Consider the following 23,032-nt stretch of genomic DNA (forward strand, 5'->3'; position numbering starts at 1 on the left):
TTGCATTTTACATGAAAGAGAACACAGCTGGGGGCAATGGCTCACACCCCTGTAATCCCAACACTTCAGAAGGCCAAGGCGGGAGCATCGCTTGAGTCCAGGAGTTCAAGACCAGCCTGGGCAACATAGTGAGACCCTGTCTCTAAAAAAAATTTTTTTAATTAGCTGGACATGGTAGCTCGTGCCAGTATTTCCAGCTACTTGGGAGGCTGAGGTGGGAGGATCACCTGAGCCTGGAAGGTCAGAGATGCAGTGAGCCGAGATCATGCCACCGCACTCCAGCCTGGGCAACAGAGCAAGACCCTGTTTCAAAAAAAAAAAAAAAGAAAAGAAAAGAAAAGAGAGAGAATGAAAAATAAGGCCTTTTGGGCTTGAGACCCTGTCCTCTGCCTGGACCAGTGCCCTTCGCAGGCCCTCTTGGAAATCCACTCATGCCATGTGATCTGGGCTCTGCCTCGCCTTCATGAAACCTTCCAGAGCCTGGCGCCTCACCAGTGCCTCACTGGTAGCACGTTAGATGTTTCAAGGTGAGTCAATAATGACATTTTGGTTACAAGCCTCAGGAAAGTTGATCATATTCCTACTTTGGATGGCTCCTCCTTAAGGTTGTTTTTTTTTTTTTTTTTTTCTTTTGCTTTTTTTTAATGGATTGTTTCCTTTTTGCAAAAGCCACATGTTTCTAATAGAACATTTAATAAATATAGTCAAGAAAATTAAAAGTACCTGTGATCCTTCTACATAGGGTCTCACTATGTTGCCTAGGCTGTTCTCAAACTCTTGGCCTCAAGTTATCCTCCCACCTTGGCCTCCCAAGTAGCTAGGATTACAAACATGTACCACCACACATATTTTTTCTTTTTTCTCATTCATATGTATGTGTGTATATATATAATCTGTTATAGATGTTTCCTGTGTCAATAGTTTTGTATTTTTATGGCATATTTAATGTCCAAAACTATACCATGTGGTCCTTGCCCACCAAAATGTGTTTGCTTTTAAACTTTGTCATAGGCTTTTCTGACATCTGACTACATTTTGCAGACCAGATTTTTTTTCTACTTTTTTTAACTTAAAGAAAAAGTAATGAAACACTTTAGAGAGTTGAAAGAAAATAAAGGACCTCATCTCCACCCCACTCTCAGTCTGAGCCTACAGCACTGAGGTGCGCTTGCATGTGGACAAGTGGTCCTTTGGACTATCATCACCTCCTTGTCTCCTGTTCCTTGTGAGCCTTTGGCTCCTCATCCTCAGTGGGGAAGCGTGTCATTGCTCTGAATGACAGGTCAGCCAAGAGCTGCCCATCTCAGGAGTGAATACGTCCTCATGAGGCAGGAGAAGCAGAGGCCTAGCAGGGGAAGGGCTGGGACCCAGGGAAGAGCCACGTGAAGAGCAGAGATGACAGGAGATCTGTAGGCCCACCTCTGGGTCTGTGCTTGAACTGATTTTCCTCACAGGTACCCGTCTCCTGCTTAGTATCCACCGGGATCCTCCTGGCCTTGCTAGGATCCCCACTCTCAGTCCTGCCTCACCTTAGCTCCTGATGCGTTGGTGGCCACGCCTTTCACTAGGTGCTCAGCCTCAGCAGCCTCACTGTGTCTGCACCTGTCCACCCACCAGCTGCTTGAGGCCTGGGCTCCCATCACTTCTTTGTACTTCCCACAGTGTTCGGTGTGGTGTAGACCTTCAGGAGAGAGTTGTTGGTTGATTTATCTCTGCAGTTTTCTTAGCTGGAATCTTAATCCACTGTGAGTCATTTTCTTAGTAAAAGACAGAACCACAGCTCCCTTCCATTTCCAGCACTTAAAGATTTTTCCATTTCTTCAGTGGCTCTTCCCTTCCCAGAATTCTTTTATAGGAGAGGTTCTGACACCCAGTCTTCATCACTTCTGCCCTGGGAACCCCTCACTTGGCCTGTTATAATCCATCAGTCCCACTCTGGGGAAACCAGGGGTGCTCTATCTGAAACTCCAGTTTGCCCACCCTGATAAACCATACTCTCACTCTGCGCCCATGCAGGACGTGGGGACTGTCTTAGTTTCTGTTCTTCTGATGTTGCACTGACTTTCCTGATTGTGGTATCTCATGGGTGCCCACTGAGGAGTGGAGCTTTCTCTGAAGTAGACCTGACACAGGGGCCATGGCAGGAAGAGTGAGGGCCCCATCCAATGCCATAGCTGTGGCTTGACCTTGTGTCACGTGTGGTTCTTGTTTGGGAGCTCGGCCAAGCAGGCAGAGTTCCCAGGATGGCACATCCTTGGCTCCCTGCCGTCACTAATTCTTTCACCCCTTTGCTGGCTGCCGGATCTTTTACCTTTCACTTTGTGTTCATACTGTGTACCAGCCCACGGCATCTGGTGCTGATCAAGGTAGACCCAAGCATGGAGTTGCTAGTCTAGCACAGTAGCTGTCAACCCTGGCCATAGAGTAGAAGACTCTGCTGGGGAGTGTAAAAATTGCAGATGTCTGGGCCATACCCCCTGGTCATTTATTTTTATAGTAGTGCTGCATTAGAGTCTAGGCATCTGTATTTTTTTAAAGCTGCAGCATTGGTGCTGACACCAGACCCAGAAAACAGACCACCATATACTGAGCTCTTTATCTGTGGCAGTATCATCTGAGCCCTTTCTGCAAGTTGTCCATGTCTAGTTTAACCTTCTCAGTACTGCTGGGAATTAGATAAGATGAGTCCTGCCTCACTGATTAGGAAACTAAGGCATAGACAGGCCCACCTGTCAGTGGGCACACCACTCACAAATGTAGAGCTCAGATTTAAAGCAAAGCCAGGGGACTTCCAAGCCAGCTCTAACCCCTTGTGCTATGCCACTGGCTGATCTTCTCTCTTATTTCTTGGACCGATATTCCCAGCCACCTTTTTGGGTGTCCCTCAGGCACTTCAGACTCAGCATACCCTAACTGAACTGGTCAGCTCTTCTCAGAACTTCCTTCTTAATGGCATTAGCTCTCTTAATGGCTTTAGCATGCCACCACTTACCAGCTGCTAAAAATGGAAACCTTACTGGGGCTCATCTCCTCCCTTTTCTTTACCCTCTCCACCACCCAATAACAAGTTGGTTCCCTACCATCATTTGTAGATACAGATCTCAGAATTTCCTCTCCACTTCTCCCCCTCCATCCTTGTAATTCAGTTTTTTCTTACTGGACCATCAACAGTAACCTCCTATGTGGTGTCTGGAATTTTCATCTCTCCCTCTTCTTACCTGATCCACATAACACAGGCAACTGAGGTCTCTTCCTGAAGCACCAATGTTACCTGATGGCTCTAGGCTACCTATAAAGAAAAATCCCATCCCAACCTGGCATTCAGCGCACCACATGGGCTGGCCCTGGCCCATCAGTCTGGTCTCCCTGCTGATGCTACATGCACATGTCTCGGCACACTGCTATTCTCCCTGTCTCCCAGATATGCCATGCTCACCCTCACCTCTTTGCCTTTACTCATGCCCTTCTCTGCTGGAATCCCTTTTCTCCCACAGGTCTACCTAGCAAATAGCAAGCCTCTGTACATTCCTTGAGACAACACGTGAATGTCGCTACTTAAAACTCCTCTGATTCCCCAGGTTAATTGGCTGCTGGCTCCTCTGTGCTCCCTCAACACAAATATCTTCCACAGCATGTAACCCCTTTTACTAGAATCATTTGTCAGCCTCCAAAACACTATAAGCCTCGGAAGCAGGGACCCCATTTGATTCCTGAGTCCATAACAGTGAGCGTGAGAGCACAGGGCTCAACACCAAGCAGGCTCTTGGTGAAGGTTGGCTATTAAGACCCTACTTAGGCCTGTGCACTGCCTGCTTTCCTTCTGTTTGGATGGGTGCACAGCCAGAGCAGAATCTTACAGCATTTTGGCTCTGCCATTGGCTCTAAAGAGCACTAAGTATTCACAAGCATACTCCATAGATGGAAGAGCAAATCAGAGAGCAGCTCTGGCCAGACAGCAAGTCAAATACCTGGGGCAGCAGCTCCCAGTTGCTTGTGAATTCACTAAGAACCAAATATAGATTACCAATTATTCATAACAATACCACTGGTAAAAATAAAATAAAACTTAATCCCAGCAAACAACCCATTAACATGTGGAGCTGCAAGTTTTGATCTGGGAAAACTGTTAGACATGATGCCCACCAATGAAACTTAGAAAGGGAGAAGCTGTTATCAGGAAATTTAATATAGACCAAAAAATAGTCAGTGAGCCAAATCCTCACTGTTATATAGGAGAGAATGGATTCAATGAAAATAATTTCAGTAAAATGAAAATATAAAGTAATCAGGAACAATGTCACTGTTTAGTGTAGAAAATTAGTCAAAGAATTGGCCAGGTGCGGTGGCTTGTGCCTGTAATCCCAGCACTTTGGGAGGCTGAGGCAGGCAGATCACAGGGTCAGGAGATTGAGACCATCCTGGCCAACGTGGTGAAGCCCCATCTCTACTAAAAATACAAAAAATTAGCTGGGCGTGGTGGCTGGGCCTGTAATCCCAGCTACTCGAGAGGCTGAGGCAGGAGAATCGCTTGAACCTGAGAGGCGGAGGTTGCAGTGAACCGAGTGACACTGCACTCCAGCCTGGGTGACAGAGCAAGACTCTGTCTCAAAAAAAAAAAAAGAAAAAGAAAAAGGAAGAAAAGAAATCAAAGAATCAATGTGGCCTAATGGCATTTCCTCAGAAAAATTTTTGGTCAATAAATATTCCTTAATGTTGGCATAATTCTGAACACAGAGTCCACATGTTGTTGGTATCAAAGTGTCCTGTCCGCGTGTGTGTGTGGTTGCTGCTTTCAAATAATTATCCCCACTGTAGAATGTTAGAGCTGATAGAACCCCCAGCCCAACCCTGATACCTTTCATCTTTCCTACAGGGGGCAGTGCCCAAAGGAAATGCCACTAAAGAATTCATCGAGAGTTTACAGTTGAAGCCCGGGCAGGTGGTGTACAAGTGTCCCAAATGCTGCAGCATCAAGCCCGACCGAGCCCACCACTGCAGGTACACTCACTGGGGCTCACCTCCTCTCTTCTCCCGCTGTCCTGCCTCCCTCCGTCCCCGCCAATGCGTGCCTCCTGGAGTAGCACACACTTCCCCAACAGGGACCAAGTCAGCATCAGGATTCCAGATGTCCCCTGCTCTGGGCAGAGAGTGATCATTGTGAGTCTCCTTCCTGGTCCCTGTGAGCCCTCTAGATTGCAAAGAGCATTTGGTTTGGGCTCAGGACACCTGTCCCGGGACTTGGCTCTGACACACCTGACATAGGACCTGGGCAGGGCCTTTGTTTTTATATACGTAAAATGGAGGGGATTCCTGCTTTTCCTACCTCACAGCTTTATTACAAGGGTACCATGAGAAAAAGCTTTAGAAAATCATTCTGTGAATGTCTGGGACTTAAAATGAAGGGGTTGTCCTTAAATGAAGGCTTTCTTTTAAAACTTCTGAAGGTTATGATAGTTGCAGAATTCAACCGAAAAAGAAAGCCGTTTCCCTGTCTTATATGTGGTCAGTTTTCTCTTTTTGTTTTCAGGTTTCTTTATTAAGTTTTTCTGATGAGAAGACATCTAGCCAGAAGTTGTACTTTATTGGCTGGGCACAGTGACTCACACTTGTAATCCCAGCACTTTGGGAGGCCAAGGCAAGAGGATCACTGGAGCCTAGGAGTTCAAGACCAGCCTGGGCAACAAAGCGAGACTCTGTCTCTACAAAAAAATTAAAAAATTAGGCCAGGCGCAGTGACTCACGCCTGTAATCTCAGCACTTTAGGAGGCTGAGGCGGGCGGATCACCTGAGGTCAGGAGTTCGAGACCAGCCTGACCAACATGAAGAAACCCCGTCTCTACTAAAAATACAAAATTAGCTGGGGGTGGTGGCGCATGCCTATAATCCCAGCTACTCAGGAGGCTGAGGCAGGAGAATCGCTTGAACCTGGGAGGCAGAGGTTGTGGTGAACTGAGATCGTGCCACTGCACTCCAGCCTGGGCAACAAGAGTGAAACTCCATCTCAAAAAAAAAAATTTTTTTTTTTTTTTTAAATTAGCTGGGTGTGGTGGCACACGCCTGCAGTCCCAGCTACTCAGGAGGCTGAGAGCAGAAGATCCCTTGAGTCCAGGAGCCCAAGGCTGCAGTGAGCCAAGGTTGCACCACTGCACTCCAGCCTGTGTGACAAAGTAAGACCCTGTCTCAAAAAATTTTTATTTATTTATTTATTTTGAGACTGGGTCTCACTCTATCATGCAGGCTCATAGCTTACTGCAGCCTCAGACTCCTGGGCTCAAGCAATCTTCCTGCCTCAGCCTCCAGAGCAGCTGGGACTACAGGCATGCACCACCACACCCAGCTAATTTTTTTTATTTCTTGTAGAGACACAGTCTCACTTTGTTGCCCAGGCTGGTCTCAAACTCCTGGGCTCAAGTGATCCTCCCAACTCAGCCTCCCAAAGTGTTGGGATTACAGGTGTGAGCCACCTCGACTGGCATACAGGGAAACTTTAAATGCTAAATTACAGAAATACAAAAATATCACTTGGTCCCCTTTTCAGAGGGTATGTGTTTGGGTGGAGAGGGGTTATAGAGGAATGAATCTACTCTAGGTGTTGGATGTCATCCTTGTCAGGCTGAGCCTGTGGAGACATCTGGGTGTGTGAGAGATTTGAAGGGCGATTTCTGTCTGGCCTTGCTGCCTGTCTTTCAGACGAGAGTGGCCAGTCTCCAGCACTCAGATTCCAAAGTCAGCTCCCCAGTACCTGTGTGCTGTGCCCGCGGCACCTCAGCCTGCCCTGCTGCAGCGTCAGTCATCTATTTTCACCTTCCTAGTCACCCCTGGAAATTGGGATTGCTGCAGGGATGGCCTCCCTAGATAAAGAAATTAAGGTTCAAAGGGGTTAAGTGAGTGCTCCAAGGTCACACAGCAGTGAGCACTAGAGACAGGTGTGGGTCCTGGCAGTTCTGGCTGCAAGTCCAGGCAGGGCTCTTTCCATAGGAACTCCAGTCTGGGGATGACACATGTAACTTTACATAGTTGTACATATGTTTTTCTGTCTGAAAGAGAGAGATCCGCAAACCTCCTCAACTGGTTGCCACCTGCTTGAGGGCAAGGGCTGAGGAGCCTGGGCAGGGGCGTGTGGTGATTGCTAGCTCCTCCGGGGTTTCTGTCTGTGGGTCAGCTTGCTTCTGAGATCCAATTCAAGGTTTGCCTCCTGTGCCTGAGATAGAGGCTTCAGTTTGGTCTTTTCTTGCCACTTTTGGGCTCAGGAGCCAGCTGTTTTCTAACCATCACTCAGAATGTTTTTTAAAAAAAGAAAAGCTCAGCTTGCTTATGTGGTTTCTCGGGATAGCCCAGTGTGGTGGAGCAGACTCCTTGGCCTTGAAGTTGGAGTGGTTGGTGTTGGAAGTTCAGCTGTGTCACTTGCTACAGTGTGGACCTTTAGCCAGGTGCTACATCTTTCTGAGCCTTAGCTTTCTCCTCTGTAAAAAGGGTTGTTTCTTTGTAGTTTGTTGTGGGGATTAAGTATGAGTAACTGTGTGAGTCACCTACCTCAACAAATGTAAGCTATTGCTAATAGAAGAATGTGTATGGAGTTAGGGATGTGCTGGGTTTATAAAGGCTGGACCAGAACGGGGAGGTGTTAACTTTGTATTATAGAAAAGAACTTTTGGGTGACCACAGTGATTCTTTTCTCTCCTCTCCCTGAGCCCTCAGCTGCCACCACCACCTGGCATTTTCCTCACCGCCTCCTCCTTGCCTCTCCCCAGGATGATCCAAGGGAGGTATTCTTGTGTGCTAGTAAACAAATCAGCTTGGGCAAAGCAAGAGCTGCTGATTCAGATGAACTAAAGTGAGGATGCCTGTAGAGTTGCCTGTTCCTGCCTCAGAAATGCGTGCTGACAACTGCTCCTTTGTGATGGTGCGTGGTGGCCCAGGCCATCTGGGACCCACAATTTTGGATAAGCAGAATCCCCAGCACACCAGACAGACTGGGTTTGTTTACAGTCCTTGAGCCCAGAGGCTGCCTGCCTGGTTAGAGAAAGTTGATGTCGACCTTGCCCACTCAGGCGAAGGTGCAGCATGTGTGCACACATGTTTGCCCCCAGCATTTTAGAATGTAAGACTGTCTCCATTCCCTTGTCTCTGGTGGACACCACAGATACACCCAGACCTTGCGCCTGTAGGTATTCCTTCCAGCCCTATGGTATGTGGGTGGGTCTTTCCCTCCTGGGAGAAGCACTCTGAAACCCCATGCTCTTTCATCCTGGTGTCAAATCTCCTGTTCATAGGGACCATGGAAGCATGTGGAAACTCTGTGGGAGGAGCCATTTATGCTAATGTGGATGGCCATGGCATTTGGCTTATGCTTTCAAGCTTGTCCAACCCATGGTCTGTGTGCCACTTGCAGCCCAGGCTGGCTTTGAACGTGGCCCAACACAAATTTGTAGACTTTCTTAAACATTAGGAGACGTATGCACAGACTTTTTTTTTTTTTAGCTCATCAGCTATTGTTAGTGTTAGTGTATCTTATGTGTGGCCCAGGGAAGACATAAGATTAGACACCCCTGCTAGGTTCTTCTGCATGAGGAGGGAGAGACCTCTGACTTTGCCAGCCCCCCACCTCCACACCCCAGACACCCACCCTGCGGCTGAGAGAGTCCTGGGCTGCTTGGAGCCCCTGACAGATTCTTGTTGTTTTGTCTTTCTCATGGTTACGATTACTGAGAAAATTTATATAGCACTAGTATTGTTTTTAAAGCATTTTCCATACATTTTTGGTGCTCACAGTGACCCTGAGAGATCAGAGTAATTCCGCTGAGGCTGATTGGAGAACTTAAGTTTCTTTGACCAGAGCTCAAAGTGAGGACCTGCTTTCAAATCCCCTGTTCTTTCCACTCCACTGCACTGTCTTTCCCAAAATCGTTTCTGAGCTGGAGCCAGGATGTGGTGTAGATGTCTTTTTTGCTTATAATTTTAGTCATAGCCAATGAGGGGTAAAATGAAAACCTGTGTGTGATGCCATGGCTCACTTAGTACCTTCTTGCTGTTTTCTTTTTGTTTTCCCTACGTGAGCATCCCAGTCTGATGTAGTTGAACTCATTTCCCAGGCCTGCTCTTTCCTGTCTGTGACCCTTACTAAAGGGGGCCCTGGGCTTGGCTCTGAGCTTATAGAGGTGGATTAGACCTGGCCCTGGGTCTAGGAGCCTCCCACCCAAGCAGGGCAGGCACACTTCTCCACCATGATACAGTTTGGTAAGTGCTGGTATAGGGAGACACAGAATCCCCATGGGATGTGGCTATGTTTCCGTATGGAACCATCACCCAGGATGAGCAACAGAGCCTCAGCCAGCTCCTTTGGGGATGAGTGCCAAGTAAGGGCCCTCATACCTCCCTGGATAGGAAACACATAAGCCCTAGAGAAACTGAGTGCCTATGAGCCAGTGAGCTTGGTGGCTTCTAGCAAGGTTTGGGGCCTGAAAAAATGGTGAGAAACCTGGAGGAAGGGGAGAAAGGAAGCATCTGCCTTCTTCTACAGTGACGACGTAGAAACATAGAAGGAGCCTGGGAAACCTGGAAGGCCAGGGCGCAAATACCTCCAATTAGGGTATTTGGTCTTTTCTGTGATTGTTATTGCACACTTGGTCCCTGTGCCATGGGAGCTCACCAGTTTACAGCGTCTCATCCACAACACTCTGGAATTAGTGCCAGAAAGGAATGCCAGGAGAGGACTGTGAACAAGAAGGACCCTTAGAGGATAGGGTAGATTTTGCCAAGTGGAAAGAATGAAGAAAGGGCTTCAGGCACTGAGGCCATCCACAGCCAAAACGGGGAAGATGGCTGAGCGAGTGTGTGGAAGAGGCTCTCAGTCTGTGAACTATGAGCCTTCCTTGGCCTTGTGTTTGGGCTGCCCTGCTATGCCTAGGAAGGGAACACTGCTGAGCCCCCTGCCCATGTGCATGCCCTGGGGGCCGGGAAAACAGCTGGCTCTGAGGTGATTGATTCCCTGTGGGGAGTCAGGAGTTGTGGGGGGAGGCCCACATTTTTTCTTCTTCCTCATGACAGATGGTGCCTGAGGTGAAGCAGGGCAGGGTGTGGTATGCCCTTCACTGTCCTTCAGCATCTGCTTCTGGTCCCTGTCCGTGGCTGCTCCAGGCTCCAGCCCCAGCACCCTTCAGGCCTCTGTGAGCAGCTCAGCCTCTGAGCAGTGCCTCCAGCCACCGTGGGATGGGCCTCACCCCCTCCAGTCTACACACCACCTGGCCCAAGAAGGGTAGTGTGGGTTTGGCATTTCATATCTTTGAAAACAGGAAACTCAGGGACCGGCCTTTTAGACCAACACTTGTGGCCCTTGGCAGGCTGTACTCATTCTCCCTGTTCCCTGAGGTGTGTATCTTTCTAATTTGGAAGCCCAGTGAGACTCAGCCCATTGAGAAACCCAGCTTCCTGGTATTCACGCCTTGTCTCCAGAGAGGCTGGGAGGAGAGGGAAGAATAGCTTTGCTATAAGAGCTTGTTTAAACTCTTCGGCAGCTTTCAGAGGATGTGCAGCCACTTGGCACCTCTCTGCCGCTGAGCCAACACTGTCTCAAGAGCACCCACTTGAAAACCCTTTTAAAAATAAGTGCAGATGAAAGAGAAACTGCTCAGGAGCCAGGAGCAGAGAGGTGGTTACCCTCAGGAGTTTGTTCCCCGGATGGGGAGGGGATTAAGAAACCCAGAGGTACTGGTCTCTGGAGAAACATGCCAGAAACAGGCTCTATGGAGGGAGCATGGCACCTGGTGCCTGAGGCCTAGGATGCAGGGAGTACTCACTCGGCACTGTTTACTTATCTGCACTTTTAAAATTGTGTACTGGGAACAGGTGTTACCAATTTAAAAATATATATTATATATATATACTTACATATATATTCATGTGTATTTTTTAAATTGGTAACAGAGAGAGAGAGAGAGAAACAGAGTGGCTAATGGACTTGCTGGTACTTAGCTTGCTCTTTGTTACTTCCATGTCCCTTTTGTGTCTCCTTTTCTTATCTTGCCCTCCTGGTCCCCAGGGAAATTCTGGAACCAGGCCAGCATCTCTGAAATATGCCCATTCCCAACATGCCTGTGTTAGTGAGGCCCTTTGAAGTTGTGGAAAAGAGCAAGGGTGGAGACCAGTATGAATCCACACATCGTCTAAGCTAGTCACATTATCTGTCTCATGTATTCCTTATAATAAACTTACTTTGTACAGAAGGGAAACTGGAGGCTCCAAGTTAGCCAGTTTGACCAGGGTAGCTCAGCGGACTCAGGTCTGCATTGCCACCAAAGTTCATGCAAGGCTTTGAAACACACACATCTTCTCCTTGGGCTGCGAGTGAGCACTGTGGTGGAGGACTCCTCCGGAGTAGTCTTTGCTTCCAGGTTCTGGAATCCAGGGGACAGCACATCTCCAGCCCAGCGGAGCTTCTCCTGTGCTTTCCCTGTCCTTCCAGCTGGTCAGCAAGAGCTTAGCCAGCACTGTGGTGTGAGTGTGATCCAGCAAGGCCCCAGTGCCCAGCCCTTCCTCCAGTGTCCACCTGCCATTGCTCACTCTGCACTTTTTCAAGAACCCAAAGTAAAATTAGTTATGGAAGCTAGTGAAGAGGAAAGCTGGTGTGAACTAAGGAACTTTTTTAATTTTTATTTATTTTTATTTCTAGTTGTCAAATATCCTTTATTGAAATGTCTTCCTTTGTGCTTCTAAGTAGCTGGGCACTCCACCGCACCACTGTTGATGTCATCTGTGATGTCATGAGGGTGGTGGCCATCAACTTGGCAGCCCACAGACTGGGCAGTCCCCAGAATCCCTTTAATGGTTCCAGAGAGTTGTCTGGCTAAAGGTCAGTGCCGCATCTGTAGAGCAATGTTGACAATCTCATCAAAGGTGGTATTTCCGGCCAGGCACGGTGGCTAACGCCTATGAGCCCGCCCAGCACTTTGGGAGGCCGAGGCGGGTGGATCACTTGAGGTGAGGAGTTAAAGACTAGTCTGGCCAACATGGTGAAATCCTGTCTCTACTGAAAATATGAAAATTAGCCTGGCTTGGTGGCACATGCCTGTAGTCCCATCTACTTGGGAAGCTGAGGCAGGAGAATCGCTTGAACTTGGGAGTTGGAGCTTGCAGTGAGCCAAGATCACACCGTTGCACTCCAGCCTGGGCAACAGAGCGAGACTCTGTCTCCAAAAAAGAAAAGTGGTGTTTCCGCTGTGTTTAACGTTTTTCTGTTTCTCTCTGTCTCGCGGCGGTTCCTTGAGGGCTTTGATGATCAGGGCAGAGGCAGAGGGTACCATGTCAATCTGGGCCTATCAGTTCTGAATGATCAGTTTCACTGTAAGCCTCTGACCCTTCCAGTCACTAGTTGCTTTGGCAATGTCATCACCAACCTTTTCTGGGGACAGACTTGGTGGGGGGGGGTGCAATCTTGGGGGCCCACACAGGATGGCACTGACTTCACTCCTGGTGTACCTCAGCTGTACAACTTTGATCTCATTGAGGTTGAACTTCGGCGGCATGGTAGAGGCAGCTGGTGTTGGATAAACCCAGATTTGGGACAACCGAAGAAGGTTGCACGTTAGCCGCCTCCGAGCTGAAAGCCAAGAGCTTCAAAAAAAAAAAAACAACTTATTTTTAGACACAGGTCTCACTGTGTTGCCCAGGCTGGTCTCAAACTCCTGGGCTCGAGCAATCCTCCCACCTTGGCCTCCCTAAGTGCTGGGATTATAGGCATGAGCCACCATGCCCAGCAGAACTAAGGAACTTTTTTTTTTTTTTTTTTTGGAGACAAGGTCTTGCTCTGTCACCCAGGCTGGGGTGCAGTGGCACAATCACAGCTCACTGCAACCTTCTCTCCCCACCCCGGGCTCAAGCGATTCTCCCACCTCAGCCTCCCGAGTAGCTGGGACCACAGGTGCACACTACCACACCCGGCTAACGTTTTGTATTTTTGTTAGAGACTGGGTCTCGCCATGTTACCCAGGCTGTCTTGAACTCCTGAGCTCAAGTAATCTGCCTGCCTCGGCCTCCCAGAGTGCTAGGATTACAGGCGTGAGTCACCACACCTGGCCTTGAACTAAGGACCTTTTAGAAAGGAAATATAATTGTATTATTTCAAAGCTTTGTTTATAGCATTTCAACCTGTTTTGAATAAATAATGTCCCCAAGATGATAAAAAGGAGACTAGAATTAATTAAAATAATGAATTGAAGAAAAAATTGTCAATGAACACATCTTTTGGCTGGTGACCTAAAGAAAGAAACAGGCAAAATTAATCAAGAGAGTTTATTTGGGCCAACATTGAGGACTGCAGCCTGAAACATACTTCCAAGTTGCCTTTGTTCAAGCAGGTTTTTGGGAGGTTTTTTAACTTTTATTTTAGGTTGGGGGTACATGTGAATGTTTGTTATGTAGATAAACTCGTGTGATGGGTGTTTGTTGTACATATTATTTCATCACTCAGGTATTAAGTCCAGTACCCAATAGTTATCTTTTCTGGCCCTCTCTCTCCTACCCTCCACCTTCAGGTAGACCCTAGTGTCTGTTCCCTTCTTTGTGGCCGCATAGTATTCCATGGTGTATATGTACCCCATCTCTAGCCACTCTGTCATCATTTAGGTTGATGGGCATTTAGGTTGATTCCATGTCTTTGCTATTGTGAATAGTGCTGCAGTGAACGTTTGCATGCATGTGTCTTTATGGTAGAAGGATTTCTATTCCGCTGGATATGTATCTAGTAATGGGATTGCTGGGTTGAATGGTAGTTCTGCTTTTAGCTCTTTGAGGAATTGCCACACTGCTTTCCACAGTGGTTGAACGAGTTTACATTCCCACTAACAGTGTGTCAGTGTTCCCTTGGATCCGCACCCTCGCCAGCATCTGTTGTTTTTTGACTTTTTAATAGTAGCCATTCTGACTGGTGTGAGATGGTATCTCATTGTGATTTTGATTTGCACTTCTCTGATGATCAGTGATACTGAGCTTTTTCTTCATATGCTTGTTGGCCACATGTATGTCTTCTTTTGAAAATGTCTGTTCATGTCGTTTGCCTACTTTTTAGTGGGATTGGTTTTCTCTTGTAAATTTGTTTAATTTCCTTATGGTTGCTAGATAATTGGACCTTTGTCAGATGCATAGTTTGCAAATATTTCCTCCCATTCTGTAGGTTGTCTGTTTACTCTGTTGATAGTTTCTGTTGCTGTGCAGAAGCTTCTTAGTTTAATTAGATCCCATTTGTCAATTTTTGCTTTTGGTGTCTTTGTCATGAAATCGTAGCCCATTCCTATGTCCAGGATGGTATTGCCTATATTGTCTTCCAGGGTTTTTATAGTGTTGGATCTTACATTTGCGTCTTTAGTCCATTTTGGGTTGATTTTTGTGTATGGTGTAAGGAAGGGGTCCAGCTTCAACCTTCTGCAGATGACTAGCCAGTTATCCCCAGTACCATTTATTGAATAGGGAGTCTTTTCCCCATTTACAAGCAGGTTTTTAAAGGGAAAAGGGAAAAAGGGGCTGATACAAAGCTGTTTGACAGGAACTGTCATTGGCTTACAGAAATAACATTGATTAGTGATTGGCTAATGAGTGTGTGTCATTCCATGGCTACGTGGCATCAGTCTAGAGCCCACATAGCTAGTAGCTTCAAGAGGTCATTATTTGCTGGGCACGATGGCTCATGCCTGTCATCCCAGCACTTTGGGAGGCCAAGGCAGGCAGATTGCTTGAGCTCAGGAGTTTGAGACCCACCTGGGCAGCCCCATCTCTATCAAGAATACAAAAAAATTAGCTGGGTGTGGTGGCGTGCGCTGTGGTCCCAGCTATTTGAAGGCTGAGGTAGAAGGATTGCTGGAACTTGGGAAGTTGCAGTGAGTCGTGATCACATCACTGCACTCTAGTCCGGGTGACAGAGGGAGATCCTATCTAACAAAAAATAAAAGGTAATTATTTATCTCAAAGGTGAGGTGTGAGATGTGACTGCTGTCACAGGCTGTCATATTTCAGTGCTTCTCTAGGCCTAGTAATTAAACAGGCTCACATTCCTCAGATAAAAAGTTTTTTTTTTCTTTCTCATGGCAAATGAGTCTTTCTAAACTTGAGCTTTGGGAAGCAGTTGCTTTCAAGCCCCCAGTAGTCCTGGACACTTGTTTCATATTATTACTTTGTATTGTCCAAAGGGGGAGTGGGTTTGTGCTTGCTATCAAATAAGCTTGAAACAGGCTCAGCCCAAGAATTATCCCAATAATGTTAGAAATGTGCAAATTAATGAAATGATCTGGTCGACAGTTAAGCTCAAATGACTTTTTTTTGGGGGGGTGGGGAGAGACAGAGTTTTGCTCTTGTTATCCAGGCTAGGGTGCGGTGCAATGGCACGATCTTAGCTCACTGCAACCTCTGCCTTCCGGGTTCAAGTGATTCTCCTGCCTCAACCTCCCGAGTAGCTGGGATTACAGGCGTGCACCACCATGCCCGGCTAATTTTTGTATTTTTAGTAGAGATAGGGTTTCACCATGTTGGTCAGGCTGGTCTTAAACTTCTGACCTCAGATGATCTGCCCGCCTCAGCTTCCCAAAGTGCTGGGATTACAGGCAGGAGCCCCCGTGCCTGGACTCAAATGACTTTTCTGCTTTTTTTTTTTTTTTTTTTTTCCTTTTTTTTTTTGGCTCTGTAGATGTCATCTTAGAGCCAACAAGTTTTTGGAGCTGGGCTTCCTGCTGTCCTTGATCTTGCTCTGAAGTAGCCCTCTCTTCTGTCCTTTGTCCTTCCTTGGTGGAGGTACCTGGCCCTCCCTGGTAGCACCTCATAGTGCTTCTAGAACTTCCACCCAGCCCTTGGTGGTTTGGTCTTTTGGGGAAATAAAAGTAGCAGCCATTCTCCAAATCTTAGCCCACTTGATCAAGTTTTTGAAACTACTTCATTCTTTTTCCCTCAGGAAACCAAATTGTAAGCCCCATTACCTCAGGAGAGCAGCCTCTTTCTTAGCCATGTCAGTTCTGTCCTATTTATGTGCTAAGCAAGCTAAGAGGCTTTGGAGAATGACTCTGTACCCCTGTCTGGAATGACGGTCACCCCGGGGTCCTGACCCTGCCTCCCAAGCCCCATGTGACACACACCCAGGAAAATCCCTGGCAGTACCCAAGGAAGCCATTTCAGAGGAGTGGAGCAGGTGCCATGGGTTCTGTGTTCCCCAGGGCCCTCCCAACACCATGGGGACACCCTAAAGGTCTGACCTGTGGGCTGTTTCAGTGTTTGTAAGCGGTGCATTCGGAAGATGGACCACCACTGTCCGTGGGTCAACAACTGTGTCGGCGAGAACAACCAGAAGTACTTCGTCCTGTTTACAGTAAGTCAGCTTCCAAATTCTGCCCCGCCCCCCAAGAAGCAATGGAGCACTTTGTTCCTTTGAAAATTCTCAGCATTCACGATGTTCTTTGCTGCTGTTTAGAATACTGCCTGGCCCTGTAGATCTCCACCTTCCTGCCAAAGATCTCTCTGGCTCAACAAGTGCCTGTTCCTAAGCCCTTCCCTTGAGCGTTTAGAAAATTGATTCAAGTTGATTAGCTATGAGCAAGGGCTGTATTCTGGGCTCCCATGCCAAGTGTTGGACCTAAGTAGCTCAAGAAAGCAGTTTGGGTGATGACCTCAAATCCTGAGCTGCAGGTAGGTGGAGTCTACTTAGTGCAAGGACTAGAAGGGCCCTCAGCAGTCAGTACCCTGACTTTTCAAGGGAGGAGATACAGCAGACTTGAACCCCCATCCCAGGCAGCTGAGACTGCCTGGAGCCCAGGTCATGCCTGGGAGACGGGCTTGTTTCTGTTCTGGTTCCACATACTCCCGCAGATGGCTGCTCACTTGACCCAGGGCTGGGGGTAGGGGGATCTGTAGGGAATCACTAGCTGGCCCCCTGGTCCCTCCTGGTCAGGCGTCGGCCTAGCTAAGTGTTCCTGAGTGGCAAGTTCTGAGTGCCCCTGTCCCGGGAGCCCATGAGGTCAGAGGATTCTTACAACAATGGTATCTGCACTGCTTTCCTGTTTCAGATGTACATAGCTCTCATTTCCTTGCACGCCCTCATCATGGTGGGATTCCACTTCCTGCATTGCTTTGAAGAAGATTGGACAAGTGAGTATGTGCCGAGGCTTTCCTCCCTGCTCCAGGGTGGGTGTGTGACCTGAGTGGGGGCAGGGAGGCTCTTTGTTTCCTTCATGGTACCCAGGGCCAACCTCATTTTATTAAATCTCCTGAAAGCCTATGGACTGAACAGGGAAGAAATGGCAGAGGCTGGAATCTCTCTTCATGAAAAAATGCAGCCCCTTAACGTCAGTTCGACAGGTAAAGTCGTGAGTTGCACAGACAGACCCTGTGGACTGAGCGTGCCCAGGGAAAATGCAGGCCCCAAGCAAGTACAGAGGCCGATTCCGGTGCGTGGGAGCCGTGCTGGGAGAGAAGTTTTGTTTTCTGTCTTTCCATGAGGCACTTAAATCAAAGGTCATTTTATTCCAGTCTTGCAGAGATTCATTTTTTACTTTCTGGCTAGGACATGGAGTTTCTTTATTTATTTGTTTGGTTTTTGTGATGGTTGTTTTTTAACTGCTTACACTGATAATTGTAAATTTACATTAAGATTGTAGATAATTCTTCCTGCTTTAGAGGCATCCCACTGAAATGTGCAAATACTGAGGAAGAAACTCCAGCCAGAAGATTGCACAGATCCTGAAGGAAAACAATAGATGCTGGAGGAAAAGAAATGAGAGGCCACCTACTGGGCTGGCTCTTTCACACTCACAATCTGTGAGACAAACGTCTTGAGCAAGGAACATTGTATTTCCTCTGCTTTTCCCTCCATGGACCTCCTTTTTTTATTTCACTGTCTTTAGAACTTTTGCTCTTCCTATTCATGCTGACTTCTTCCCACAATTCTGGCATAAGTCAGATGGCAGAGGTCAAGCTAACAGACAATAGAGAGAGGAGAGGAGGGAGGGTAGGGGTGAGTGGGTATGTGCAGAACTTGCCATTCTGCCTATCTAGGTGAGTCGCCAGCAAGTTCCTGATCACTTGGTGAGCATTCTGAAGTACGTGCCTTCTGCTAGGCCTGGGGATCCAGATCTACTCCAGATGTGGCCTTGGTGACTTGACAGGGGAGTCCAATTAGGATATTTTATCATCCCAAACACCTCCCACCTCTCATCAAGTTAACAGACGTGGGCAGGTGATGGGGTAGCGCAGACTGTCAGTGAGGCAAAATGTCCCTGTCATGGAATGGTGCTGGAAGGAACCATTTCATTAATGCCTACTGGGAGCCAGGAATGGCCCAAAGGGCTTTTTGAGCGGTGCATTGTTTTGCCTTTATAACCAGCCTGCAAGGTAGGAGGGATGCTTCCCACTTTGCAGATGACAAAAGCTGCGGCCCACAGAGGATGAACAAGTTCCCAAGATCACTCAGCTAAGAAGAGGGCCTGTAGTTCAGCTCCTAGGTCTGGAGCAAGGTTTTTAGCCCTGTCGGTTGACTCCAATGGTCAGGGTCCTCCCAGCCATGCTCTTGATTAACTGTGGTCAAGATTCCTGATGGAGTGGGCTTCAGGCACCCAGCTTCTATGGCAACTAGGCTGGGAAGGCACAGGTCAGTCCCCAAAGTTGAGGCCTGAGAGTTGACTGTATATGACTGTTACTGCCCTCACTACTGAGCCCTGGTGAAGCTGTTGGGCCATAGGAGCTGGTGTGAGTGGGGGGCAGAGGGCTGTCCCCCGGGATTAGGGCACTTTGAGTTGATATTTAAAGAAGGATAAGGAGGTGGTTCCACACTCCCCGATCTGATTCCTACCTCCCCAAACTCCAGTGGTAATTCCTGAGGCCCAGCCCACAGAGGAATGATGCTTGCTGATTTGCAAGGAGGGAGAACAGGCCATGGCCCTGGGCTCTGCCACCAGCTCCAGGGCAGCAGAAGCAGATAAGAAGGAGGTGCTTTGTCCAGCAGGCACCCCCATGTGCTCCTGCCAGGCCAAGGCCAAACTGTGCAGATGTTCTTTCATGAATTCTTAAGCATCCCCCGGTACAGCAAGGAAAACAAAATCTCAGAAAGCCCAAACCTCTTGCCCAGATCCTTTTGTTGTCAGGCGCTGTCCCAAGGCTGGTTGTACGGCAGTGAGCAAAACAAAGTCCCTCTCCTCCTGAGTTTGAAGTGTAGTGGGAGAGGCGGCTATCAAACAAGTACAGAGAGAAACAGGTAATTCCACAGTGCAAAGGACAGGAAAGACTCAGGGGCTGGAACAGAATATTAGTATGGGCCTTGTAGTTAGAGTTCATGATCAGGAATTGGTGCCAGGATTTGTACCTCATGGTGTCTGCCAGATGTCAGAGCCTCTCATTCTCCCCAACACCCTGCCCAGCCCAAGGCCATCATACTTGTAGCCACCCACGGCCAGCCCATCAGGCTGGTGGCCACCCCAACCAAGCCCTAGCCCCACAAGGAGCCAAGAAGAGAAATCATTCAGAGGCGTCGATAAGTTCCCAGGGAAACCTGAGGAGATACGCATTGTAGATGAGATGCTTCTTACCTGTCACCACATGGTGTTTGGTATCTTTCCAAGCTCATTCCCACATTTGACCTCCCTTGCCCCTCCTGACATTCCCCTGGGGGAGCCAGCAGGATGGCTTGGATGGAGTGCTTACTCCCTTAATTCCCAGAATCAGTGAAGCCCGACTCTGCCCTCCAGGATCTGATCTTTCCAGCCAGGGTAACAGACACAAGTATGGAAGCAACGAGAAACGAACCACAGCCCAGGCTCAGCCAGCATGGGCAACTGCACTGAGGCACAGAAGTTCTTAAGTGAAGAGTGCCAACCAAGGGGCCTAGCCTGTCTGCCAGTACCATCTCCCAGGCCACCTTCCAGGCCTGGCATTTCCCAGGCCACCTTGCTTCAGGGCCCTCCCCTCCCTGCTCACCCCCACTATCTCCACAGCACCTTCGCTTTTCTCTTCCATGCGCTGGGTTTCTCTGACTTAGACTTTGTTCAGACAAAAGACTGCTGCTTAAAAGCAAACCATACGTCTCATCAAATCTCACTGCTTCACAGTGGAGTGGGTGGAGGCCTGAAGATGGCGGGACTGGCCTCAGGTCCCCGGGGCTGGAGGCCAGGACAGTAAAAGCCCCTACTCTGGGCCCATGCCTCTTTGGTCAACTCCCTGGCCTTTGGCACTGATGGCCTCGGTGCTACAGATGTCCCTGGGAGCAGGGGCAGTGCATTACCTCACACTGTAGTCAAGGCTGAGCCCCGGCATCAACTGCCCCTGCCAAGCTTAAAATCCCAAAGCCACCAAGTGATCCTCCACAGCTGCCTGTGAGCTGATGGGGTCTAGAGGGGCAGCATGTCATACAGGAATGCCCAGAAAACCTATGGCCATAGCAGGACTGGACAGGCATCTCCACCTGGGTACCTGCATTGTGCTCTCTGAGGAGAGGAGGGTCCACTGTGGTGTCGTCAGGCCTTCCTGCCTCACTTCAGAGGCCTTCCTGGGCCCTTCCAGGTGTCAGGCACTGTGCTTGGCACTGGAGGCAGTGAACGAATGATTTGTGTTAGGGAAGGGAAGCCCCGACTGGGGCCTGGCCTGTTGAGTCGGCCAGGATGATTCTTACCGTAGCCTGGAGGCCAGAGACCTGTGGCACCCAGGAGGAATGAAGGCCTGCAGGCGGGAGGGAGAGTGGGAGCCCAGTGGGGCGGTGAGCCTGGGCAGCGGGCAGTGGGTGGCAGCACCAAGCCCCATGTACTTCTTCTCTTTCAGAGTGCAGCTCCTTCTCTCCACCCACAACAGTGATTCTCCTCATCCTGCTGTGCTTTGAGGGCCTACTCTTCCTCATTTTCACATCTGTGATGTTTGGGACCCAGGTGCACTCCATCTGCACGGATGAGACGGTAAGCAGGCGCTCTGCCCGCCATTTCCGCACCTGGGGATGGGGAGGACCCAGGGTCAGTGTTGCTGGGAGAGCTGCTCACAGTCAGACCGGAGCCCAGTGGTCAGGCCCCTGGTGTGCAGGGCACAGTTCCTTTGTTTGCAGTTACATTTGGGTCGTCTTCATCCACATACAAGTCCTCCAGCCTTGGGGCAGCCACAGCAGATCACACCAGGAGTGTGGCCCAGCAACCGTGGCTGAAAGGCTGCCTTTACCACATTTCCCTCCATCCCCCATGACAGGCCTTCCTTTATGCTGTACTGCATTAGACACTCCACTAGGCACTGAGGGCACCCTTCCCATCTGGGGGCCACAGGCTTGAAATAGAGTGGCTGACAGGGTGCCCTAACCCAGCTGGGACAGGCCGGTCAGCTTGCCAGCCATGCCTGGGTCCTGAGGGCACAGTCAGGAGACAGGTCTGCCTTGAGCCCCCAGGGCAGCAGGCTTTTACCTGGCCTCTGGGTCATCTCTGTCCGGCCCAGCCCTGGTCCTCATCCACTGCCTTCTCCTCACCCCCACCCCCACCTCCCATCTGCCCACAGCACCTTCGCTGGAAGCTTTGAGGCTGCTGGCTGTGCCAGACTGGGGCCTATTCCCTTGGTGCCCCTGTTGCTATCTCCTGACCTTCCTAAAGTGTCTGAAAACCTCAAGGTGGTCAATCCCTGGCTGTGATATGGGCATTTCTCTGGGGATTGACATAGGAAGAAGGGGCGGCACTTAGCTCTGGGTGTGAGGAGCAAGCAGAGCCATGAGGCTGAGAGCCATCCCTCTACGACTCCTGATGTCCTGAGGCCTCTCAGGGTCAGCTCTCACCGGTGGTCTAGGGCTCTGCGCGAAGGTTGGGCCTGTGGGTAGCCGGCGTTAGGAGTGGGCTCACAGGACGACAGCTCCTCCCACTGCTGCTGGGCGCCTTCCCCTGTGGGCTTAGAGGAGCGTGTGCAGAGCAAAGGAGGGCCAGTGCTGCCCACTGCCAGAGCACCATTGTTCGTGTCTTTCGGCAACTTTTAGAAGGTGGCGGGGCTTTTGGCAACATTTTTTCTTTTATAAAAAATGATGTCATTTCAAAGGAGTTTCTGTAAAACTAGTAGCCAGTGGTTTAGATCCAGCCCTGTATCCAAGCAGTAACCGTGACCAACTTTTCTGCATAAGATCTACAGGGAACCCGATGGGGATTCTTTCAGGACCCGCCTGCCATTGGGATACTGCCAGGTCACGGTCTGGGGGAACCAGAAGGCAAGCTCTCACGGCCCCAGTCCTAGCCGTTCTTCCCTGAGAAGACTATTCCTAAAGAGAATTATGTTGGAAGGAAAGGAGAAAGCTGGAGGGCCCTGCCCCACCTGGGAAAGTGTGTCTTCCCTTTGCCCTGTGTCCTTCCCACGTCCCTAGGTTGTGAAGACAGACTCAAATTCGGCTGTCCTCCCAGCACCCCTTCACTAGAGACCACAGCAGACAGACCCCTGGCCAGGCTTCTGCCAGGCTGCTTCTCTCCTGTCCCTCTGGGCAGGGGCCCTGTTCTCAAGCTCTGCCCTTTGATCAGCTCCATCGAAGGGAGAGGGGGAGGAAGCAGCTCTTCCCCCAGCCCCAGTTTTTTCCTGAGACTTAGCAGGGGAAGCGGCACCAGCTCTGTGACAGCTGCTGCGTAGGTCTCCACCACGCTTCTCCCCGAAGGAGCCACTAGGAGGACCTTTGCCATGCCAGGCTGGCTGGCCTGGCCATGCCACCCTCTAACCTGTACTAATCCCTCCTCCTTCCTCCTCTATGGTGACTTCCTCCCTCATTCGTGGTCTGTCACTCCTATTCAACCTTCAGTTTGTGTCTCACCAGCCCCACTAAGCAGGGTGCTGCTTAATCCCCCAGGCTGGTGAGACGCACAGCGCCAGAGCAGTCATTTGATTTGTTACTTTTTTTTTTGTCTGCAAAGTGGTCATGGTAGCTTCAAACTTCCTAGAAACCTCTCCCAGATGAACGGCCATCATTGGTTATGATGATGGCGAGCTCCCCAACAGCTCTGAGGCCTCTAGTGACAAAGCCTTCATAGCACTCCATCCACAGCCCAGCACAGAGTTTCTGAAGAGTGCCTCTGCAGAG

At 49.3% G+C, this 23,032-nt stretch overlaps 1 protein-coding gene and 1 pseudogene across 7 annotated transcripts in view; one reads left to right on the forward strand and one right to left on the reverse strand.

Annotated features, from left to right (window-relative positions):
* ZDHHC3 (zinc finger DHHC-type palmitoyltransferase 3) overlaps window positions 1-23,032 on the forward strand; it is a 60,954-nt gene that overhangs the window by 25,755 nt on the left and 12,167 nt on the right. For 5 of the 7 annotated variants that reach the window (XM_023231694.3, XM_023231699.3, XM_023231698.3 and 2 more), the window contains 5 exons: window positions 4,874-4,998; window positions 16,246-16,342; window positions 17,037-17,118; window positions 17,245-17,328; window positions 20,776-20,906. In XM_023231694.3, the coding sequence (XP_023087462.1) occupies window positions 4,874-4,998; window positions 16,246-16,342; window positions 17,037-17,118; window positions 17,245-17,328; window positions 20,776-20,906 (519 nt within the window). The remainder of the gene's footprint in view (window positions 1-4,873; window positions 4,999-16,245; window positions 16,343-17,036; window positions 17,119-17,244; window positions 17,329-20,775; window positions 20,907-23,032) is intronic. The other 2 variants (XM_023231697.3, XM_023231700.2) reach the window with 1 other exon arrangement.
* Window positions 11,709-12,602, reverse strand: LOC111555520 (annotated as a pseudogene).

Source organism: Piliocolobus tephrosceles, chromosome 2 (assembly GCF_002776525.5).
Source record: "Piliocolobus tephrosceles isolate RC106 chromosome 2, ASM277652v3, whole genome shotgun sequence".
NCBI classification, from domain to species: Eukaryota; Metazoa; Chordata; class Mammalia; order Primates; family Cercopithecidae; genus Piliocolobus; species Piliocolobus tephrosceles.